The sequence below is a fragment of the Rhinolophus sinicus genome, linkage group LG04 (assembly GCF_036562045.2).
Source record: "Rhinolophus sinicus isolate RSC01 linkage group LG04, ASM3656204v1, whole genome shotgun sequence".
NCBI lineage: Eukaryota > Metazoa > Chordata > Mammalia > Chiroptera > Rhinolophidae > Rhinolophus > Rhinolophus sinicus.
Window position 1 is genome coordinate 180,514,669 of NC_133754.1, and position 24,992 is coordinate 180,539,660.

General features: G+C 42.7%; 1 protein-coding gene across 14 annotated transcripts in view; it reads right to left on the bottom strand.

Annotated features, from left to right (window-relative positions):
• Positions 1 to 24,992, bottom strand: part of MAPKAP1 (MAPK associated protein 1) — a 215,775-nt gene that overhangs the window by 42,426 nt on the left and 148,357 nt on the right. For 10 of the 14 annotated variants that reach the window (XM_019728585.2, XM_074331014.1, XM_074331021.1 and 7 more), the window contains one exon: positions 14,138 to 14,245. The exons of the other annotated variants lie outside the window; for them this stretch is intronic. In XM_019728585.2, coding sequence (XP_019584144.1) covers positions 14,138 to 14,245 — 108 coding nt within the window. The remainder of the gene's footprint in view (positions 1 to 14,137; positions 14,246 to 24,992) is intronic. 14 annotated transcript variants of the gene reach the window in all.

Here is a 24,992-nt window from a genome sequence, read left to right on the forward strand (position 1 = left end):
TATAGCTGGAGCTGGCTCAACACACTAATACTTCCTGCACTGACTTTCTACTCTCTGACAGTGCAAATTCATCTCCCACGTGAGGATTTAAGTTCCCTGACACTTGGGTGAGTTCTGAACATTGCCCCAGCTGACAAGGGGCATGTTTGCTTTTATGATTGGAAGGGCAATAACACCTGGGGGAGCAGAGAGGGAAGAAACAGCCCTGCATGTGCCCCCGATCCATGCTGCTCACCCCACAGCAGGTTATCTGCTGAACTGGGAACAACTTCTGGTCTCGGTCCCGGAGTTCCTGAGCCATCTCTCAAGGAGTGCCGCTGCTTGGAGGGGCCACGCAGCTTGCAACTACTCTCCCCACACCAGCGGAGTGCTAGACTCTGGAGGAACATGGTGAGAATAATGCAGGGTTCCTGATCTTTAGGAGCTTACAAACTCGCGATAGCAAACAGTACAAGGCAGAGAGAAGTGCCCAATAAACGGTGCACACAACAGACGCTTTATCTAAAGACAAACATCTGAAGCAGAACGTTACACCAAAAACGTGTTTTAGGACCAGAAAAGTTCTATGACTTCGCATGTTTACATCCTTCTAGAAAGGAGCAAACCCAGCCACACATGAAAGATGTTTGGCACTGTACCATATGCATATTAAAATTATTACTGTACTATCAACTTCACATTAAAAAACCCACCTCTGTTCAAGGCAAGACATTTTTATCTACTCAAAGTAGAAAAAACCGGAATGTCTTAAAAATAAATACATTAACAAGAAACACTCCCCAAACTGTTAATTTAATTGAAATACAACCCTGTGGTATTTTGTTAAATTAGCAATTAAAAAGGTCACAAGCAATTAAATGAAACAAAAGCCACACTGTGTTCATCTACATTAATGCTGAACTGGGTCTCCTTGTGAATGACAAGATAAATTGTAATGGTGCCTTCAAAGACTTCACAATGTATTTTGTCAAAGTCGGGAGTGTTAATGTCTCTATGTGCCATGGATTACCATAATGTATTGTGTCAAAACGCTTGAGCTGCAATAACTCAAAGATGTATTGTGATAGATCAAATTTTGGGGTGGGGCCTAAAAGTGACTTGAGCACCACAGCTCAAATGGATGACAACAAGCTCTGGAAGAATGACAGGGAGTAGTACATTCACCGCGTGGAAAGGTTTGAGGGACAAGCAGGAACTCCGACAGAGGCAGGAGTTTAACTCCCTAGAGTGAGGAACCAGGAAGGAGGAGACAAGCAGTGACAACACCAGGCCAGGGCAGGAGGGGCTGAAGGAAAGCAGAGATGAGGTGGAGGAGGAGGTGGGCAGAGCCTCGGGCTTGCAGCAAGGAAAGAGGAGGTGCTGAGAGAGGGCCAAGGGCTGGGGAGTGGCCTTGGGGCTTAAAGACATTGGCAAGGACCTGGAACACAGAGTCAGAGACGTAGGTTCAAGTCTCAACCGACACCATGGATCAAGAGCAGGTCACAACCCTGTCCAATACTCCGCTGCTGGGCAGAGGCCGAGCGGGAACAGATCTGCTGGGCTCTGTCGCCCAGGTTCCTTCTGCGTCCTCCTCCTTCCCTCCCACCTCCCACATTCCGACAAGCAGCAGCAAGGAGAGAGACCATGTGGGTAACTGTAAGCTCTACCCCACTGGTTCTCAAGTGAAGCACAGGCCGTACTGGGTGGGTACGGGGGGTCCCCAAGAACCCTTTGGGGGCCCATAGTCTCAATATTATTTTCAAAATAACAGTAAGACATTATTTGGCCTTTTCACGCCTATCATCTCACAAGTGCACAAAGTAATAACAAATTCATTGACATGGCTCTGATTTCACATTGCAACTAACCTTTAAGAAACTATTGCTTAAGTTTTGATATAGAAATGAAAATTAATCACCACTATCATCTGAAAAGGCTACTGAAATACTTCTCCCTTTTCCAACAACACATCTGTGTCAGGCCAAATTTTCTCCATATACTTCAACTGAAACAGACTGAATGCAGAAGCAGATATGAAAAATCAAGTGTCTTCTATAAAGCCAGACATTAGAGAAATTTGCAAAAATATAGAACAGTGCCCACTGGTTCAGGTAATTAGTCAATAATTTATCTTTCCAATGGAACAAAAATAAATGCTCTTCAGGAAAAGAAAACAAAACGATACCACTCTTCTCATTAAATTTTTAAAATAGTTATTTTTCATAAAAATTTATGTTAACATATAATAGATTTATTATTGCTTTTTAAATGAATTCATATTTAAAAATTTGTTTTTATTTCTAATAAATAGATATAATACAATAAACAAACACTCTTTGGGGTACTCAATAATTCTTGAGTGTAAAGAGGCCCTAAGACCAAAATGTTTGAGAACCGCTGCCTTTATTGTTCCTATGTCATATTTTCATTGTCCCTGGATGTCTACATGGACACTCACAGTGAGACGTAAGAGCGCAGTTACAGCTATGTATTTGTTACACACCTGACAACAAACACAGATAGAGCTTGTACACACATTCCGAGAGTAACAGACTTGCTGTCAGGCAATCAGACCAAGGCTAATTATAACTAGTATTGTTTGTAGTTTAAAAAGTGTTTTCATTGGGAACTGAGGGAGACACTTCCACGTACATACATGACTTTCTTTCAGACACATGGGCACTAGTCATTAAATCGAAGCTCAGGTGAATTCACTGCATGCGACTGGCTGATGTCTTGTTCACAGATACAAACTACATGGGACTTTAAACTTCATTTTATGGTTAGGTCACTGAGTCTCAGGCTAAGTCTAAAAGCTCTAATTTAATTATAAGTTAATGTGACTTCAACCTTCCTTCTCCCAAAAGATCTCTGTCAGCTCTAGAACTCGACCAGAAGATCGGTGGTCACTGTCCCAGCCTCACCTTTACACTCTCTGTAGCACAGCGATGAGACGGCCTGCTCCTCCCAAGTTCCCAGGGCCGTGCTAGTGCTTCAGGAACGTGCGAGGAGGCCAGGATTTCCAGATGAGGGGAGGGGACAGGCCATCCCAGAGGGAATAGTATGGGAAAATCATGAAGCCCACAAAGTCTGGGCACATACAGAGCGAGCAGCAAGTGTTCGCATTTGGCTGGAGCGGATGTATGAAGGGGAGTAGTGGAAATAAAATGGTGGGGCCGGAGGGGTAGAAGCTCTTCCGAGGCAGAGGCAATGCCATCTCAGGCCCTGGCACACTAAATCCTGCTATGCGAGTAACTGAGTGAAGAGTAAACGAACCACCTCCTGTCGCACTCTATCACGCAGGCTTGTTGCTACTCTCCACACAGAACGGTCTCTGCCTCGGCGAAATTGCCTTTGCTCTCCTGGCCACAAAGGCTTTTATATTATAAGTCTCTTACATGATAAGCTATCCTCCCCTTCTGGACAATGAGCACTTCTGCGGGCAGAACATTCTATCCTCCAGAGCACACAGTAGATGGTCAATAAATGCTGCTGGTGGCACGAATGAAGTTTGCTGCAACACAGGTTAACCATAATACTTCCTAAGTTTGTACGCCAGCCCTTGCATTTACCTCGAACCTAACACACCATTTTTAGTTTTCTATGCAGACACCCCACCAACTAGGACCCTGCCTCAACAACTACAACAGCAGTTAACTTTTACTGAGTGTTTCTATATGCCAGACACTATGCTCAGTGCTTTACTTACTTTTATGCTTAGCACTTTAAATGCACTATCTCATTTTTCTCAATGCCCTTTTAAGTTGGATATTATTCTTTTTTTACAGGTGAGAAAAATGATGTCATCCTGCAAGTACAGCCATATACCTAGTATAAGCTGCAGCCAGGAACTGAACCCAGGTCTAATTCCAAAAATGTGCCCTTAACTACCACATAACTCTTGGGTAAAGATGTTCCCCAGATGGTTTGGGAATGTACGAATCCATGGGCCAAAGGAGTATCTAAGAATACAACTGAGCCTGGTCTTGCCAGAACAAAGAATCAGGGATAAAATGTAACTTTTTCCACGCCTCCTGTAAGACTCAAAGCTGGACGTACAAGTGAGTCACGGAGAAAAACTCGCCCTTAGCTTTCTATATCCATCACATTCCCCCCACCCCCAAAGACCTTTAAAGTCTCCAAAGCCTCATAAGCCCCAAGCTTCTCTTCTATTAAACACTTCCCTTTGGCTACTAGTCATTTTTGCTGGTCTCTAAAAAACAATCAATAGGTGATATACTCTAACACACACAGGCGCACATGGATGCCCCTCTGTAGTAATCTCTTAAAAACCGTGAGGATCGCACAGTAGGATAAACCCTTCACTGAGTCTCCCATGCCACGACCAGGGTACAGATCCTTGCTGCCAGTACCTAATTGATTAAACTCTCGGAGTTAGAGCCTTTCCACAGGGAGATTTCAGACCCTTAATAAATCAGGGTAATCTTGTTTTATGAGGTGATCAGAAAGAAACGGTTTCAGGTTTGTGGAATTTCTAAAAAGAGCAGATCACGCAAGGGGGCCTTCAGGCTCTGCATTCTCAGAGCCTGCCCAGCCCAGTCTCTTCCTTCTTTCAGCACCGTCGTCCTTGCTCCCTACATCCCCCTTCATTCATTCCTTCATTCCCAAAGACGCCGAGCTCCTTCCTAAGGCCTTCAGACGAGCGGTCCCCTGGCCTGGAACATTCTTCCTTCACTCATTACTTGACGAACTCCTTCTGATTCTTCCTCTAGGCAGTTCTGTCCTCCTTCTCTCACCAGCGCCAGCCCCTGCTGCACATTCTTTTATACTTTTTGTAGCTGTCTGTACAGCCGTGGGCTCCATGACGTGGGGGCTCCTTCCTCTCCACCGCCTCAGCAGAGGAGGGTGCCATCAATGTTTGGGGGACGAATCAACAAGTGAGGGCCCAGAGTGAAGCCAACCACCCTTTAGGGGATGAAACATGACCACTCGAGGGTCCTAACCATGGGGTCATTACAGGCTTGCTTGGAAGTTAGGATGATGACAGAATTCCCATCATTTCCTCTCCCTTCAATGTGTCTTTGCTACTGTTTAAAACACAGGAAAAGTAATGGGGTCTTCCAAGGATCCTGGGCATTTTTGACAATTTACATGTCAAAATACAGTATGTTTATAATAACGCACAGTAGCTAAGAAATGTATTATTTGACCAACACTGAGGCATCTCTCTCCCTGATTCCAGAGTCAGAGAATGAGGGTACTTGTGCTGGAAGAACCCCACCTCCCATCAGGGGAGTCACTGCGGAAACGTCTCCTGATGCATTACCAGACCGTTAGGGCGTTAGGGCGGATTCCGGGCCGAGGGACCAGTGGGATGCAAATCCCTGTGCTCTCACTTCGCGCCCATACGGGGTTGGTGGTTCGTCAAACATGTTTCCTTATTGCTCTACTGTACCAGTGTATCGCTTAATGAAAGTTCTTAATTGTAATTCAATTAATTACACACACAGAGTCCCCAATTACATTTTCCAATAAGACATTGGCTGTGGTACAGGTCTAAATGCACTTAACCAATTTTAATATATTAAGACCAATTTCCCTTGAATGCTAATTACGACCTAATGATAAAATGAAAAGGGGGGAACTTTCAAGAAAGGGGGAGAGTGAAAAATGCAATTCATGTGGAATTTCTCCGCCCACACTGCAATTCAGACACTCATGACTGAAGAAGTAGGTGCGGACAGGGCACAAGTTTGCTTCTTGTCCAGGTCAGCACTGGTTTTTGCCTGGGTATCACCTACCCTGGCAGCTGGCCATTGCCCAAAGGGGTCTGTGTGAAGTCTAAGAAGCCAGAAGAAAAACAGGAGAACAGGGAGGGAAAAGGCCAGCGCGCACGAGCAGCCTAGCTGTGGCGTCTGGGCACAGGCACTCACCGTGTGTCTCAGGCACACAGACAGACAGACAGACACTAGGAACGGCCGACACCTGCACTGTGCATAGTGCAGTGCTTTCCCGTGTTCTTTTAATGTCCACAAGCTCATTTAATCCTTATAACAGCCCTAAAGGGGAGGGATCACCATCCCATTTTACAGATGGGGAAGTGAAGCTCTCAGAGGAGGAGGTGCCCGAGGTCACACAGTGGCTCCAAACAGCTAGCCTTTCTCCCTACAACACTGCCAACCAGCCCACACTCACCAGCCGGCAGGAGGCGGAGACACAGATATTCTTATATACGGGATAATAGTTCTGTTTCATTTACATTCTGTTAGCATACAGTCAGCAGGGAGCTATTATCCAATACCTACTTGAAAAAACCCTCACCCCTATAGAAAATTCTTGACAGTGAACACTTTTACCCCACTAAAGCCAGTCTCCTATTGGGCTTTCAGTAGTAACTCAACCTAAAATGAGAACCCCAATACCACAAGTCATTTCCATTTGTAAACAGAGTTTATTTGCACGATCACATTTTCTGTTGCATTTTGAAGACTGCTGTGGTGGTATAATGAAAGAGGCTTAAAGCTCTGGTATTTAAGTCACATGACAGAAATTGGAGATTAGTAATTTGTAACTGAAAAAAGCAAAGCCTTCGGAAGCCAAATGGAACCACCAGGGAGTCTCCAGGGCTGGCACAGAGCACACATGGGAGGAAGGGATCTGCTTACTGCAAACAGGAGAAAAGGAGCTGGAAACACACCAGGACAAAGCAAACAGCCATTCACGGTTGCTTTTCCTCCCCAGCCTCCTGTTTCATTTAGTAGTACTGGTGCTGGTGGGGAAAGCCCAAGTACCACCAGCACCCACCATGAAGCCCGTCTGCAGAAAGATGCTCACCCAAATTCCAGTTTCTCTTTAAAAGCTATCCTGCTTGCTCCTTGGAGCCCTAGTGAGAAGCCTGGTCATGCCAGGGACTCAGGAGGCTCACTCCACCCAGGGGAATGAACCCTACCTGGCCACAGGCACCGGGATGCAGAAGGAACTCAGACTTGGTTCCTGCCCTGGGTGGTGGTGGTGGGGTGACGGCCCAGCCGGGAATGGGACAATCCACCCAGCAGAACCGCTGATCGGAGGGGAAGGACAGGGACTCTACCTGAGCCCTGGGAGTAGCAGCCAGATGGCCTGGGGAGGCTTCTAGGAGGAGATGCCTCTTCCTCTGGGTCTGCAAGGAGAAACTAACGAAGGCGACAGAGGGCTCCAATAGACAGACCCACAGATACTCCCCCTGCCACAGTCCACTCACCTAGGTGACTGCCCACCTCGAGTTGAGGTCTTTCCTCAGTGAAGACTTAAATTAAGGAAATTAAGAAACTCAATAAGGTACTGAAATAATGGAAGGTCTCCTTGAAAAGCAAAGATCAAAGGAGGCTGAGCTGATTTAAAGAACTGAAGCCTCTTTCTATAGCAACTTCTATTTAGGAAATAATTAGGTTCAGTTGTTTCACTAGACTTAATGGACAGAAGACAGGGTTTTCTAGGCCCCCAACTACTATTCATGTGATCATGAGCAAAAAAGCCTCAGTTTCTTCTATAAAATAAAGAGGATGACCATACTGGCCTAAAAGGTTGTTATAATGAGAGCATTTGTATCTCATTTAAACCTCAAAAAAAAAACACCCCAAAACCCACAACCTTGTAAAATAGATTCAACCACCTCCATTTATACTGGAAACTAAGGCTTGGAGAGGTGACATGATTTGTCCGATGTTAGATGCTACAGTGGGTTCACCCAAAGTCTACCTGATTCTAAAGACTGGGCTTTTAAGCTCTAAGCTGAACTACTGATGGACAGAAGGCTGGTGAGTGATAAAACAGTAAAGAAACAGTATCTGACGTTTTGTTGGTACTCCATAAAGACAGTGTAATTTCAGGCCTATTTTAGCCCTGACTGTGGGAAATCCACAAGTTTCTCTCTTAAAGCTGTGGAAAGAATAAATTGGTTCATGCTGCATTTTTCTTCTAAGGACCTGGATGGGCTATGCACATGTGATCAATGGATAAGAGGAAAGGTCGCTGGCAACATTTGGCAGAAAAGGAAATTGAGGCTCAGTTTGGTGCCAGGATTCACACAGACGCTTGGACAAGACTGGCCAAATCTAATGTTACATCTTCTCTATAACGTACTCATGCTTCCTCTGCTCTGATTCCAGCTTCTAGCAGACAGTTGGCTGAAGGATGTAGTAGATTATCAGACAAGAAGCCAAACTAGAAAGCTCAAGGACTTTGTTGGCTTGTCGTTTTCTTATTTAGGCCAAGATTCAAGCACAAATGTTAGTTCTCAGTCCCTAGACAGAAACTCCTGTCCTTTCAGCTTCATTTGCAAGCTTTTTTCTCATACTAGTATATGAAGACAATTGTCATCACCATTCTTAAGACTGAAAAGTTAGGTCGTTGTATCAACAATCTCAGGGTGGGCTTTGGACTCAGACAGCTGACTTAGATTCTGGTTCTATCATTTATTGGCGAGCTAACTGTGGGCAAGTCACACCTCTCTCCATAATCAGAATAATTATCTTGTAGGGTGGCTGTGAAAATTACAAGACAGAACATTTTCAAAATGTCTAGCACAGTGCCTTACAATAGAAGGCCTGAACAAATAATTAAAAAAAATATCTTTTGACGTCGTTGATATAAAAAGTTGTGCCCAATCCCTTCTCAGAAGAAAAACTGAAAGGGTATATTCACCTTTATAGCAGTCTTCTCAATCAAATGGTTTTACTTAAAAGGTACACATCTTCTGGGACAGCAAAACACATTTGCTGGAAAGGACCCTGTTTCTCAGTTCTCTGCTCCTGTGACACAGACTTCCGGATTTGCCAAGTGCCCATTCTTTCTCCTCCATCCTGCCTCACCCCCCCATCACAGGTCCCAGAGGGCCATGACAGTTTTGTGATTCCAGACCTCCACAACTGTGGCCCATCTGCTCTGTCAACCACAGGATACGGCTCTTTCATTCTTTATTAATTGTAGTTAACATTTATTAAGTGCTTATTATGTGCCAGGCACCATTCTAAGAGCTTTATGATTATAAAACTCACTGAATCCTCCTATCAACCATATGAGGGCAAATAACTACCCAAGAGAAGTAAATTGTCCAAGGTCACACAGCCAGGAGGGGCAGGGCCAGGATGTGAACTGAGGCAGTCTGGCTTGAGGGTGTATTCTCTTAAACACTGCACAACAGATACTCATAATTTAGTTCACTTCTAAAATAGCTTTAAGGCTAGCAAGCCTGTCTTGATCAAACATACCAACAGAAGTAAAAGAAAAAAATTCTATTTATAAAATCTTTTTCTTTGTTTCAATCCAACTTCTTTAATAGGTAGCTACGGGAGAACAATACTTGGTTCTTGATTGGAATTTCTATTTAAAACTAAAAAAAAATTTTTAAACATTTTCTATAGAAAGAACTTTTTATAATTTACTTCCGTTTTACAAAGACTAGTCATAAAATTCCACTGATTCCAAACCACTGACTGCTTTCCACCCTTTATAAATGCTGGTAAAAAGACTTTCACTAACAGAGTAATTTTGACTCAGAGCTCAGGAACTGTAATTTCTTCTAAATCCTTTAAGATGGAGAGGCCGAGGCTCACAGATATCTCACAAGTTATGAAGAGACTATGCTCAGGCTTACAAGTGCAGCAAGAACCAGAGCCCAGATTTCAAAACTTTATCCACCAATCCTCACAGCTTCTTTTCTAGTCATAAGAAAGTTGGACGTCATCTTGACCGCTTGCTGTCACTTGTTTTTTAAAAGGGAGGCAATACAAATGTGTGTGTATATTGTATGGTCATCTCTTGGTATCCACATGGTATTCCAGGACCCCAGTGGATACCAAAATAACGGGTGCTCAAATTCCTGACGTAAAGTGGCACAGTATTTGCATATAACCTTCGGACATCCCTCATGCTTCATGTAAGTGCTATGTTAATAGTTCTTATACTATATTGTTTAGGGAATAATGACAAGAAAAAGTTTGTACATGTTCAGCACAGGTGCAACTATCATAGGCCTAACTACATAGTAAAAATGACAGCAACAACGTAACATTTTTTTCCTGAATGTTTTCAATCCACAGTTGGTTGAATCTGCAGATGCGAAACCCCTGGGATACAGAGGGCTGACTGTGTATGTGTGTGTGTATATATATGTAAGTGTGTGGGTATATTCACATACATATATAGCATATTCTTGCATATGCATATATGATCCCTGGAAAGATACTGAAGAAACTGGGACAACTGTTGTCTCTGGGAGGGAAATCAGGGGAGAGGAGAGAAGCTAAGTTTTTACCACATCCACCATATCCACATGCTGTTATCTGAAAAATTCTTTTACATGAATAAGAGTTCATGTCCAAAATATTTACCAAAGACGCTAATAAACAACATGTTATCTTAGTCATATAAGAAGGAGGCAACATTCAGAAACAGAATTCACTATGGAGTTCATATTATGTGAATTAGTTCCCCTAGTGTGTTTGAAAGATGAGATTCTTTAAAGAATGAAAGAAAATGACAGGGATGCAGGGATTACCCATTTACATCAGGTTAAAAAAGAAAATCAGATAAGCAAGTCACAAAAGGGTGTTGTTCTAATTCTTCCTTTGGTGCAGCCTGCTCCACGCTGTGGTGCTATAAATGGTTTGGGATTTCAAGTGTTGCAAGGATTACTAAGAGATGCTCTCATCATGTAATCTTTACCTGTGTGAACTTGCCCTTATTACTTGCTTGCTTTTTCTTCTTAGAAAGTCACGCATGCTCATTTTAGAAATGCTGGAAAGTGCAAGTAAGTATAAAGAGTATGGAAAATGAATTACCCAGAAACTTGCCAGCCAGAGATAACCACTATTAATGTTTTGGCATTTTCCTTCCAACTTTTCTTCTATTTATTTGGTTTGTTTGTTTTGATTTTACATAGCTGAGATTAGATCAGACGTGTCATTTTGTATCCTTGACAATTTGCCTTCTTAATATTAAGTCAATGTTATTTCTCTTGTAATGAAAACTCTTGGTAAGCACTATTTATAATGGCTGAAGAGCATTCCACATCTGAGAGGACTGTTCTTTAAATCTGTGAAGGTGGCAAATTAGATTGATCGGGATTTTCTATTGCTAAATTAACCTTATACTCCTACAATAAAATGAATTTGGGAATGCTACATTCTTTTTTCTTTAATACATTTTTTTTTTTTTTTAAAGATTTTATTGGGGAAGGAGAACAGGACTTTATTGGGGAACAGTGTGTACTTCCAGGACTTTTTTTTTTCCAAGTCAAGTCGTTGTCCTTTCAATCTTAGTTCAGCTTCATGTTTCAGTCTTAGTTGTGGAGGGCGCAGCTCAGCTCCAGGTCCAGTTGCCATTGCTAGTTGCAGGGGGCGCAGCCCACCATCCCTTACGGGAGTGGAACCGGCAACCATGTGGTTGAGGGGATGCGCTCCAACCAACTGAGCCATTCGGGAGGCAGCTCAGCTCAAGGTGCCCTGTTCAATCTTAGTTGCAGGGGGAGCTGCCCACCATCCCTTGTGGGATTCGAGGAATCGAACTGGCAACCTTGTGTTTGAGAACCCACTGGCCCATGTGGGAATCGAACCAGCAGCCTTCGGAGTTAGGAGCATGGAGCTCTAACCGCCTGAGCCACCGGGCCGGCCCTACATTCTTTTAATATAATGCTGAATTCAGTTTGTTAATAGTTTGTTTAGCATATTTACCTCCATGTAAGATTGGTCTGAAAATTTTATCTTGTATGGTCTTTATTAGAGTTTGGTAACAAGATTATGACACCTCAAAATGAATTGGATACTGAAACCTCTCTTTCCTACTTTTTGGAACAGCTGATGTAAGACTGGAGTCATTTCTCTGAAGTGTTTGGCAGAACTAGCCAGTGAAGTGATCTGGGCCTCAGTTTTCTTTGTGGGAATGTGTTTTTTTATTTATTTATTACAAACTCAGTTTTTCAAAATAGTTATGGGACCATTCAAGGTTTCTATTTCTTCTTGTGTCAATTTTGGTAAGTTGTTTTCCTCTAGTATTCCGCCTCCCCTTCATCTACACTTTCACAAGTTTTGGTGTGAAGTTTTTCCAAATAATCTTGTATTATCTGTTTAATGACTACAGGATCTATAGTGTACCTCCTTTTTATTCCTGTTACTGTTTTTGCTTCTGTTCTTTGTTTCTCTTCCATGTTTTTGATCCATTTCATTAGAGGTTTAGCAAGTTTGTTAGTCTTTTTAAAGAACAAACATTTGGTTTTAATGTCCTCAAGTCTTCTATTTCATTAATTTTTGCTCTTATCTTTATTGCTTCCTCCCTTTTATTCTCTTTAGGTTTCTGTTTGTTTTCTAATTTCTTGAGCTAAATGCTTAGCTTATTACTTTTTGGCCTTTCATCTTTTGTAATACATGAATTTAAAGGCTGTAAAATTTCCTTTAAATATTGCAGCCTTCAAATTCAAATGGTATCAGGACAAAACTGGTCCTAGGTGTTGATCTCACCTCTTTTAGTTCAATCTTCTCCCAGATATCGGCCATTACTTTCTATCTTGTGCTCTCTCATGACTTTTGGATGATGATTTGTGTATTTTAATCAGCTTTTTAAGTTACCTTCAGTGGGAGAATTTGTTCAAATTACTTAGTCTGTCTTTACCAAAAGGTGATGACTTGCATCGTTTCCCAATATGGGGATGTTACATAGATATACGTATATATAGATATTATAAACATTTAATGACTATCATACACCAATCTTTATTGCACTTTAGGTCTCTTGATACTTCCAGCTACATTATATTAACCTTCATTACAGTCACCACTGTTTGAATGTGCCTATTTCCCTGTATTCTCCCCAGCAATGAGGACTCTTGGAAATACCTGGCTTGCTTGATAGGTGACAAGTATTAATTACACTGTTGCTTTTAAAATGTTTTTATCTTAGATTGCTGACAGAGATAAACATTTTTACAAACACTTACTACTTATTTGAATTTTGTGGCCCATTTGAGATCCAAATGATTTTTATTTCTTTGTGTATTTATATAAGATATTTGTACCTGGCTGCAGACTATGGGGACACCAACCTTCTGCCTTTGAGAATTTGCTGATAATGCAAAAGCACAATGCACCTTCCTGGTGAATTTTGCACAAGCCTCTCCAGAAGAGGCTGCCAGGGGCCTTGGCCAAAGAGCAGTAGCCTGGTCTTGCACAGTGGGTCAGTGACATGACTAAAAACTTGCCATTCACTCATTCAACCTATACTCACTGAGTTCCTGTGTATAGTGGATGACGGATAAATTAACTGAATTAATGGAGGGCAAGTTGGTATGGATCAGGGACACCCTCACAGACCTGACAATCTAGTGGGGGAAACAGACATGAAACGATCATTGAGAAAAATATATAAACAGAAATATATGCAATGAATAAAAAGTAGTATGCTCTATGACAGAATATAATGGCCTCATACGAGGGATCGATCAGGTGTAGGCGAAGGGGGCCAGGGAGCTCACCGATGGCCTCTTTGAAAATGTGACATTTAAACTGAGTCGAAGGATGAGAAACAGTTAACCACAGTAGGGGAAAGAGTGTTCCACACAGAAGAAACAGCCTGTGTAAAGCCCTGAAGAGCAACGGCCACGGAGAGCTGGCTACCATGATCTCAGTTTTCACATGTCACTTGTCCCTGAATCAGTGCGAGTACAGAGGAGAGGAAAGGCAAAGACTCACAACTTGGAAACTCTAAAGAGAGAACAAAAAGCAATGAACTGAAGTTGTAAAGAAGCTTACAACACAGCACTAGGGCCCACTACACTGACAGAACGGAAATGGTCAGAATTTTCTAAAACTTGATGTCAGAACAGTGATACCGACACGGCCAGTCGCTTTATATACAAAACAGCCTTTGCCTCAGAAAGGGCCTTATATTTCTAAGCTGTTTCCGGGACTTGTTCCTAACTTAGGAAGATACAGTTTAACAGAAACATTAATCACAGAGAGAGAAACAGGATGCAGACTCTCCACCAAAAAGCAGGAAATCAATCATTTCACTTTGGGATACACTTTTGGCATAAAGGCTGAGGTCTGCCTTGCAAAACAGTCACTTCAAACCTGCCCAGGGAAGCCAGACCAGTGTTCCCAAACACATGACTTCTAAGCGTGTTGGTCACGGGCAAAGCGGGCATGGAGCCAGGAGGCCAACGTACTGTTCTCGCGGACCAGGCAGAACTCCCAGGCGCTCTGGCTCTCCAAAGTGCTCTCCAGGTCCACGGCGACATTGGGCTCGCTCTGCTTCTCAAGGCGGTACTGAGGGCCTGGAAGATCAAAGGGGCAGGAGGAGGGGAGGAAGTCTGAAACAGTGAACTTAACATTGAAAAAACACCACATATTGGCGAAAAGCTGTTAAAGCATTAGGAAAACGCTGAAGTCTGTCTCGAGAATCTAGCTATCCAAGATGGAAGAGTCTGGGGGTTTTTCCCACAAGGTTTCTCACACTTGTCTGTTCTATTATCAGGTCTGTCTTCACTCAATTCTCCCCCCAAACAAGGTGAGCGGTGATAGCTTTTGAGTCAGACTGGCCTGGAGTCACAACGTTGGCTACATGGTTTCTCAGATATGAACAGGTAAGCTACCGGGAGTCTGTTTCCAAATAAGGAATGGAGGAACACTTATAACCTTGAAGGATTATTGTGAATGGCAGAGATGATATCCTCTAAGGACATAAGTACCCATTATTAATAATCATTGTAATAATGAATAATCAATTATAAGCAGGAATAAGGCATGTTTAGAACTCTACATGATGACAGCCAAAAAAAAAAAAATCAAAAGTTTTTTTTAAAAATCAGGGGAAGCAAAATAATAAATCTCAGGTTTCTGTGTTATGGTGCTAGGACTGTGGGTGCTGATTCATGTTTTTGTTGAAACATTTATGGAAACACAGACACAGGTTCAATAATCCTGGACACCAGGAACACCAGCTATCCTGCGTCACACAGAAGGTTGAGCTTCATAAAACACTGGAGCATTTTATACATTTATTCATGTATTTCTTTGTCAAGCCAAATGACAATCTTGTTCTCAGATAACACCTAATGGGTCCAATGATCAGATTCAAAGGACTGCTCCTGTTGTTAATGGTTACTGAAAAGATTGGCGGCATAAGAAACTGTCTTATTATTTTGACTATGAAAGGCGTGTTGGGTCAGACAGGAGAGAGGCTCCGAGGAAAGAATCAGGCCTCCCAGGCGGAACGTGTATTTTCACATATACTTGTTCTTCAGCCACTGTCAACTTACATGCAGTACTTTTCCTCCTTCATCAGTCGGAGGCATTTCACTCATCGCAAGTCACTCTCCTCTCACGTAGTCTGTATTCATTTGAAGCATGGTAGTTTCATGATATATTTGATCTTTTCTCTAACTGGTATTTCATTAGCACGCCTGCCAGTTCTCAGAGTTCTTACATATATTCAGTCCCCCTTTACAGTACTTACAGCTCTTAAACCTTTACTAAGTAAACAATGCTCAAAACACTCACAGCTGTGTATTTAGGCAGATACATGCTCAAAAGTCTACACAATTCTTACAAGCTCTAATACACTGTATTCAGGTCAAGAAAGCATTGTAATTCAATATTATACACAGTTAAATTTCATTTCAAAAATATCAAGCAAATAAAGTATGAAAGTGCTGGTGATTCTGAGTCTCCACGACCTGTCACCTGTCAGTGACATCTGTCCAATTACCAGGCATTTACTGCCGATCACTGCATGCCCACACATACACTGGTGGAAGTAACCACAGAAACATCATGCCCAGCTGAACTTTATGAAAACTTAGCTGGTGAGAGATTCCTCTGCACCTTTTCCTTTCCTCCCTCCCTCCCTCCCTAACACCCACCCACCTTTGGCAGCTGTGAGCATCTTCGGCCCACTGGAGCGAAGGGAGTCATCCTTGAACCTGGAGAGCCGCTTACTAAGACACTGGCCTGTTGCTGTTGAATGATCTCTGACTGACTCACCACCAGTAACTCTCATCACCACTGTATGTAAGGCACTGACATACACTTCTACGAATTTACCGTGAAATCTGGGCACAAAGTATAGCTACAATAATTCATTTTTTTTATGAGGGCCAAAATTTGGGAACAACCTAGATCTAACAAAATATTGTGAACTACCATGAAAATATTGAAAGTGATGTTGCAAAAATATTTACTTTTACAAAACATGTTTATAATACGCAATTTTATGAAGACAGAAAATTGTAACACAATATGTGCAGGATGCCTGCAATTATGAAAATATATGTAAAGTCACAGTCGGGGGGGAGACTGGAAGGTTATTTACAAAATGTGAATAGTGGTTATACTGGATAGTGGGATAATGAGTGTTTTTATTTTTCCTTAGTGTTATTCTGCATTTTTCACATTTCCTATAATAAACAAATGCTACTTTTATAAGTTAAAGAACATCATATATACTTACAAGCCCTGCGATTTCTTACTATGCCATTTTTCTGAGGATACTGTAATTACCACACATTGTGGCATTTCCACCGTCTTTTATATGCAATAATTTAATCAAAACCAGACAGTACCTGTTTATGTAGACAGATATTTTCATTTGAAGGAACCCTGCAACCTGGCATGTTTCCTCTGACTCTGAGTGCAGTGTACAGGGCGTTAGGCTTTCCGAGCTGTCTGCCTGCCTGACGGCTGGACTGTAAGTAAGCCACCCTTTCCTGATCTGGGAGCTAAGGCCTGGCTACGTAGGTGGACTTCAGGCTGGTCTCCTTTGCATACTTTTCCCTTCCAGTCACTGCAGCTGCCTGGGAAACATGCCTGAGGGAAACGAGGGGAAGCAGGGAGTCCTAGAAAGGGTCCTCTATTGCTAAACACAAGTCCCTGCACCACTTTCAGAGCCATAAATGCCATAGTTTAAGATTGACTTTCTTGAGGCGGCCAGATGGCTCAGTTGGTTAAAAGGCGAGCTCTGAACAACAGCGTTGCGAGTTCGATTCCCACATGGGCCAGTGAGCTGCGCCCTCCACAACTAGATTGAAGACAATGAGCTGCGGCTGAGCTGCCGGAGGGGCGGCCATGGCTCAGTTGGTTAGAGCGCAAGCTCTCAACAAGGTTGATGGTTCAATTCCCGCATGGGATGGTGGGCTGCGTCCCCTGGAACTAAAGATCGAAAACAGCAACTGGACTTGGAGCTGAGCTGCGCCCTCCACAACTAGACTGAAGGACAATGACTTGGAGCTGATGGGCCCTGGAGAAACACAGTGTTCCCCAATATTTCCCAATCAAAAAAAAAAAGTTTAAAAAGAAAAAGATAGACTTTCTTGTCTCTTGCGTCTTGCAGATATTTCTGTTAAAATACTGTTTCCTGAATGTAGCTTTAGGATTTTCTCCTTGAAGCCTAGAATGATGATTTTCATTTAGTGAATGACCATTATATGCCAAGCACTCTACATATGTTACCTTATTCAATCGTCACAGCAACTTTAAGAGGCAGATATTATTATCCCCATTTGCCAGAGTGGGACCCTGGAGGTTTTCAGGGTGAAGTAACTCACCCAAGATCACAAAGGTAGGAAGTAGAAACGGAGAAATGAAAGCCAAGGGTCTTTGGCTCGAAAGCCTGTGTGTTTTGAAACTTTCTTCCTCTTGCAAACTATAAATTACTGGCCAATTATAAAGAGGCCATAGTTTATACCATAAGTATAGATTTTTGTAGATTTGTGGATTCACTGGGTTCTGAATCACTTAACTTGTGGTTTCCATACATTCAAAATGAAAATGATCTGAAATAATTTATGTTAATGAAATCCACACATACTAAATAGCCCATGTTACAGCTGTATCCTGGGTCCTTATGAAGACAGGATCATCTTTCCATCCATCCAGGAAGACTCTCTCCCTGTCTTTCCTTAAGTAAGATATACCTATATATGCCCAGTTTTGCCAGTAACTGAAATTTTGAGTGTCATTGGCTCTGGGGAGTCCCTGGCACTTCCATAAAAGCTAAAATACAACTTGGAGACCCACTTCTGAACTTAGCAAAGGCCTCATGGGTCTTACCTTTGGGGAAGGTAGGGTGGTTAAAGTGTAGACAAGACTCGAGATCTAAACCCAAATGGAAAACTCACTCTTACAAATATCAATTTCTTTCCTAATTCTTGCTGGAACACCGGATAAGTTATCACACACAAAAAGACTATTTCAGATGTTTTCCCCTGAAAAAGCCAGACTGGTAACTTCAGGCCTTACTGTGTAATGGGAGGCAGGGTGTGGATGAGAAGCAATACAGTGTGATGACGAAGGGCATGGACTTGGGGCCAGGCTGTCTCGGTCCAGTCCTGGGCTGAGCAACTTAGCTGTCTGACTTTGGGCCAATTTACTTAACCTCTCTGTTTCTTCATCTATAAAATGGGGATGATAACATCACCTACCTCATAGGCCTGTCTGAGGATTCCATGAGTGAACAGTTTTAAAGCAAGTAGAACAGTGTCTGATACAGTAATCGTGTTATTTAACTGTCAGCTGTCATCAGTCCTCGTCATCAGACTGTAACAATAACATAACACTGCCTACTATATGCCAGGTACTGTGCTAGGCCTTTTATTACACAGATCATCTCATTTACTCTGTCACCCTAGACATAAGGAGTATGAGTTCCATTTTCAGAGGAAGAAACTGTGAATTGCAGAGTGGCCGATGACTTGCTCACTGCCCCGCAGGAGGCAGTGGAACTAGGATTCGTACCCAGGGTTGCCCAGGCCTGCGCTCTCGGTATCACATACAAACCACAGTGCCTCACTCATAACAAGTTCTTAATCAATGTCTGTTGATGATAATCAAGGTTATGACAACCCAGACCTATTATCTATTATAGGTCTATCAAGTTTCCATCAAGTGCTTGCTTAATTTTTAGGCAGCTGAATGGGAGGAAAGAAAACATAGCAGCCAAAACCATTTAAAAAAGACAAGCTGTGAGGTCAGTTTCTATTAATACACTTCTGCCAAAGAAATGATTATATAAAATATAAAGGCTCTTTCACGCTGAACATGACATAGTTCTCAAGGCAACATCCACCCTTTGGAAAGAGGTTTTAAAATGTCACAGCTGTGCATGAAGCCACAAGCCCTCCACTTCACAGCAGAGGGGAACACAAAAGGAAGATTCTGGGAAGCAGTTTCTCTGCAGCGACAAGAAAATCTGTTTGGGCATTCCAATGATGTATTTATTGCAGTAATACCATGTCGCCAAATGGTCTAGGGACAAAATACTGCTCTGGCACTTTGGGAGGGTTCCAAGTTATAATACTCAGGCAGGATTTTTATGGGATTTTGTAAACCTGAGGCAAACATCTCAGCACATAAGTTTCAAAGAAAATCTGTAGTGATCTGTTGGGCACATACATGCTGGTCCAGCTTCCTCCATCCCTTTAATCCTTGACCGAAACATAAGAGGTTTTAGTATGCAGCTTCTTAAGGGCTGACAGCCAGCTGAGAGCTGACAGCCAATGGGATGTAAGTGCAGAAGCCCAAAAAGAGAAGCCATACCATCGCCTCCATCATTCTGCGTCTTATTTCAACGACCGTGGGAGAAACTTCCTTCAGACCTTGGTAGCAGGGAAAGCTGTACTTCCTCGGAGCAACCAACTTACTCTTTTGTATTTTTAGACAGTTTAACATAAATCTGGTAACTGACTGATACTGTGTCCCTTTCTCCTTTGCCCATTAGGAAGATAGGCACTAAATGCGTGACCTGACCGAGATGACTGGACCCACATTTCTGTGTCATGTATCCTCTGAATCTTTATTTTCCATTTTCCTCTCATGTAGTTTCATGTATTTGTTATCCTACTGTAATAATGTATGTAGTCCACGTGCTTTTTGGATTGCACTGGGATATAAATGAATTAACCTACCATTATTACTGCAGAGCATCAGAACAAACCAGCGGAGCACCTGTCTGAGGAAACATGATGAAGCCAAAGGCTGAACACTTTCACGGATACACCTTCATATCAACTATTTTCTATTCACCAGCTTAAACAGATGCTTTAATCTGGAAGCGCTTCTTGTAGCCAGAAAAAGGTTAAGTGGGAGCAAATAAGAAAGAGGCAAGGCTGGGTTTTGAGCAGGAAACTATTGGTGTTTGCAGCCTCTCAGGGAGTAGCCGGCTAGCCATGCCTTCTGGGAAAGTTACTTAATCTCTGTGTATTTTCTCCTCTGTAAATCGAGGATAACAGAACTTCCCTCAGAAGGTCACTGCGAGGACTGAGACACTCCTCGACGCCCCCAGGAACACGCTCAGTGGCGGCTGCTATTATTGCTAGAACAGGCTGGGGCAGAAACCACGCAGTGAGGTGCAGGCAGGTCCCAGCCTGAGTCACAACAGACTAAGAGTGCCATTAAGGGAACACACACAGTGGCAGGGATGCTGGCATCAAAGCAGAGATCCAAGTAGGGGAGTAGGGTGGGACAGAGTATGTATCTATGTAAACAAGCTTGCTTTTAAGCTACAGGCAGCATTTCAGATCCGAGATTTGTTTGGCAGCCAGGGTTCCTAGTTCCCTAGCTTCTCAGGTCCTGCGTATATAGTCAAAAAATAATGAGTCGATGTCAGAACTCACAGAACAAACCATGACAGCACAGATGCCAAAGGATACATTCATACATCCATTTAACAAACATATTTTGAACACCAACGATGTCCCAGACACAGAGATGACTAATCAATGATTCCTGCCCTCAACAGGCTGGGGAGGTGGCAAGACACACATGAGCAGATAAATTCTCGAAGAGCCAATCAATGCTCTTCCCTGGATCAGGACAAGGTGTTGTGGGAACACAGAAGAGGGGACGAAGAACTTCCCCTTCTTGAGGTAGAAACATCTGAAGGACTCGGAGCCAGGGGAAGAGGGGGAAGTAGCACATTCCTAGAGAAAACAGCATGTGCAAAGGCAGGGAGGTACTGAAAAGCCCACGGGACCCAGGGGACCAAGGGAAATTCAGTGTGGAGAAGGCCTAGGCTCCGTGGGGGTCCGAGGGGAAGCTGGGGTTGGGATGCTTGGCCCCGAGTGTTGGTTAAGGTTTGGATTCTCTCTAATAAACAACCGATGCTAACAGAGCAGGGGAGTGACCTAATCAGCACTGTAGTTGGGTAACAGATAATGGGCTGGAAGAAACTGGTGGCAGGGACACTCCTTCGAGGCAAACTGTGCCAAACCGTGTCTGCTGTACGGTGGGGGCCGCTGAATCCCGTGCTCCTCCTGAGCCAGTCATCACCGAGAAGCTGACACTGTCAGTATCAGCGCTCAGACCCAACATCAGCTCTTCTAAAATGCGTACATGTGGTGTCAGTCCTACCGCTCATAACTCTTCCTCTAGGGGCGACTACAATCATTTTCTGCTTGATCTTCATATAAGCACTGAACTACATTCAAGTGATAACCACTGTACTTTAGACCCCCTCTGAGGCTCAGATTGGATCATTTGGAATTTAAATAATAAAAAGGGAACAAGCTGACATGACAATAAAAGGTCACACTTTAGCCTCTTCTGAGCCAATACACAATTTGCTCTCAGTGAAACAGCTGAATATAATCGAATTAAATACAATTCCTATTACAAAAGAAGACAGACCAAGGCTGTTCCAATAAACCAATTCTCCTGCCTAGTTAAATGGCAAAACCTTCAGGAAAGGTTTTGAAAGCATGACCCATCAGTTCTAATTTTTAAAACTTATCCTTTCAGTCAAGACTAGAAAAAGACCCATTCCAACTTTTATCTTTACTACAAAGTGCTGTTATCTTGGCCTGATGTCAGGAGCTCTATCTCTCTTTCTGCTGACAAGCAGAGACGAGAAAGATAAGATTGGAAACGAATCTCACTTCTCTGAGTAAATAAATAATCAATACTCATCTAAATGTAAATGAGAAGGTAGCCCCCTCTGATAACAGCACTCTTATCAGAGAGCCAATTTTCTTTAGACATTTGGCCTCAACCAAATCACCATCATTCAGCCCCAGCCTAATGGCAAAAAATCGTAACTAAATTGAACCGATCACCAGAGATCAACTAAGTTCGGCCTTGGCCACTTCAGGTTCAAATGTTTGGGAATGCAATTTTGCCCCCATTAACTTTCAATAGCAATGAAGAACAGATTGGTCAAGGGGCCAGTATGTGCAATAAACAAACCCCAAGAAGGGGGCGGGATGGAGGATGAGGAGCGGTGGGTTTAAGTGTTTAAATGCAGTAACCAGCAAACACCAAAACTGTGAAGGTTGCTACTGTGGGGTGGGAAGAGAGCAGTCTTTCCTCTTATCAAAGGCTTGGCTAAAACTGAGAAGACATTTAATTTGCCTGACTGTGATGGTTAAAATTTATTAAAGCAAATGTAAATAAAGAAAAAAAGAGAGATATTAAAAAGCTACCGCAGCTAAAAATAACTTAAGGTTCAAATGATCAATTTCCTCCAACTAATTTGTATCAGACTTACATCTGACCCAGCAGAGCTGCACTGACCTGATTTTACTGAAATAAGACGCCGTCTACAAGACAAATCACTTTAAAACCACTGCACTGGGGTTTCCATTTCTTTGCTGCAAGACTCAATTCACTGCTGATGAGAGTATTGGGGAAATTATGACTATTATTGATAGGACAGCAAAACCACTTTTACACAGTCGTCCTCAAGTCGACAGAAAGCTTGCACTGGCCCATTAATGAAGGTGTCAGCTAGAATCAGAAATTAAAGACAAAGGCTGGGAAAGGCCTAATTTTTAGAGCATAAGGACGCCGGACATAGAAGCAGCAGCTATTCATCGTCTTAAGAGTCACAAAGCCTAAATAAGGATCAACTGAGGGGCAGGCTGCTCTGCCTGCAATGAGGGAAAGGAAATGCTTCTTTTTTGTCTCGCCCGAGGCTCTCACCAGGATCTGCTCCAAATCTTTATCAGCCAATGGAGGCCATGTCTGGTGCGACAGAACGACTCGAAGCTTAACCATCTTTCTTCCTGCTGAGTATCTAATCCTAGAAGGTGGACATGTGGTGGTTAGAGCGTGGGTTTTGGAGTAAAAAAGACTTGGATTAAAATCTTGGCTCTTTTACAAGCTATGTGACACTGGGCAAGTTAGGAGACCTAAGCCTTCATGGAATAACTGCAGAGATTCCGAGTAATGCAATGCCTAGGACGTAATAAACACTCAGTAAATGTCGGTGATTATACTGCTGTGAAAATTTAACAAAATCACCATTGGGCCCTTTTTGAAAACAAGTGACCGACAGTGAGGTCTTTCCTGGCCTTGAACAAAGCACTTTCCATGCATTAGCTCTCTGAATCATAAAACTATGAGGTAGGCCCTATTTTAATTCACGTATTACAGAGGAGAAAAAAAATATGTGGAGTGGTCAAGTCACGGGCCCAAGGTGAGGCCAGGACAAGAGTCCAGATGTGTGATTCCGCAGCTGTGCTCCTCACCACACTACTGGGCTCTATCTCAGAAAGAGCATTCCATAAGCTTCTTGATCTCTGGGTTGCAAAAAAAGAAACTGTAAGGCTGAGATGATTTATCAGTTTGGAAAGGAGTAAAGACATTGGGTGGGAGACTAGGAAAAAGAGAGAGAAAGGGGGTAGTTGGTCTGGAGGGGGTGAAAACTGAGGGCCGCGCAGCCCTAACAGCAAGAGCCTCTCTGACAAGCACTTAATGTGCACACCAGTGGCTTGCCCCGAGTTTTTCTGGGGGAGGGGGACCTTTTCCTAAGTTAAATGATTTACAGAGTAACTGCCTCAATCCACAGTTCTGAAAGTGTGATTTCTTTAGGGTTTAACTATACCCATTTCTAGTCCTGTTACAACTTTTTTATTGCTATAGAAAACATTTACTGGAAATATGTTACTGCTATTACCAGGTCATAAAATAAAAAGAAAAATAGTTTATGTATTGCCATCATTTCCAATCATCAATCAGAAAGTGCCAAGAGGAGGAAAGGAAAGGGCGTACAGCCGAGATTTCCTTCTTTGTGTAGGAGAAAATGCAGGAGCATCATAACTCTTTAGAACAAATTTCTTCTTGAATACCCAGCCTCACAGATGGGCTCCTGGGAGGAGGAGGAAGGCACACCTTTTGGCATCTCCCTCCTCCCTGCAGCCTTGCCCGAGCGAGTCCCCGTCAGAATCAAGAGTTCTTTCATCCCACCTTCCCGGGGGGCCTTGCTTCTCTCAGTGCCCTGAGCTTGAGGATTAGAAGCATTTTTGTCTATTTGTCATTGTTCTGCCCCCACCCCCTCCAATCAGGGCACTCTTTGAAGATGGGGGGTGGAAGGGCTCTTTAAAAAAATCCAACCCTGCATTCCCAGAGCTCTAGCACAGCAACAGGCTTTGCAGGTGCTCAATAACCTTTGTTAAATAGAATGACTTCAACAAAGGTGGCATTTCAAACTGAACAACCTTGGCCCAGCAAAGGAATCTACCCTGAGAAACATTATTCCAAGTACACAATGATGTATGTTAAAAGATGTTCATGGCAGCACTGTTTTAATATCAAAAATTGCACACCATCTAAATATTCTCCAGTAGGAAACTTAAATAAATGATGGTATGTATGTACACTGGGATGTTATGCAGCTGCTAAAAAAATAAGCTGGGTTAATAAGACATGGGAAGAGTTCTATGACACATTATTAAAAAAAATAAAAAAGAATGCATGGAGTTTGCTCCAGTTTAATAAAGTAAAACCCAGCGGTATATGCATGTATGTGTGAGTACTCATTTGTTGAATACACACACCAACACAATTTGGAAGGATACGAGCCAAACTGTTCTCACAGTTACTGTTAACTAGAATTAACTCTGGGAGTAGGATGGGGTAGTAGCAAGATGGAGGGTTTTGCTTTTTACTTTATAGACTTTAATCTTATTTGGATTTTTGACAGTGGGTATATACTGGCATTTTGTCATTAAAAATCCAATGGAAAAAAATGAGGTTGGACAATTTTAGAGGCGATTCCAGCTTGAGTTCAGATTAGGGGCTGTGGCCTCTGGC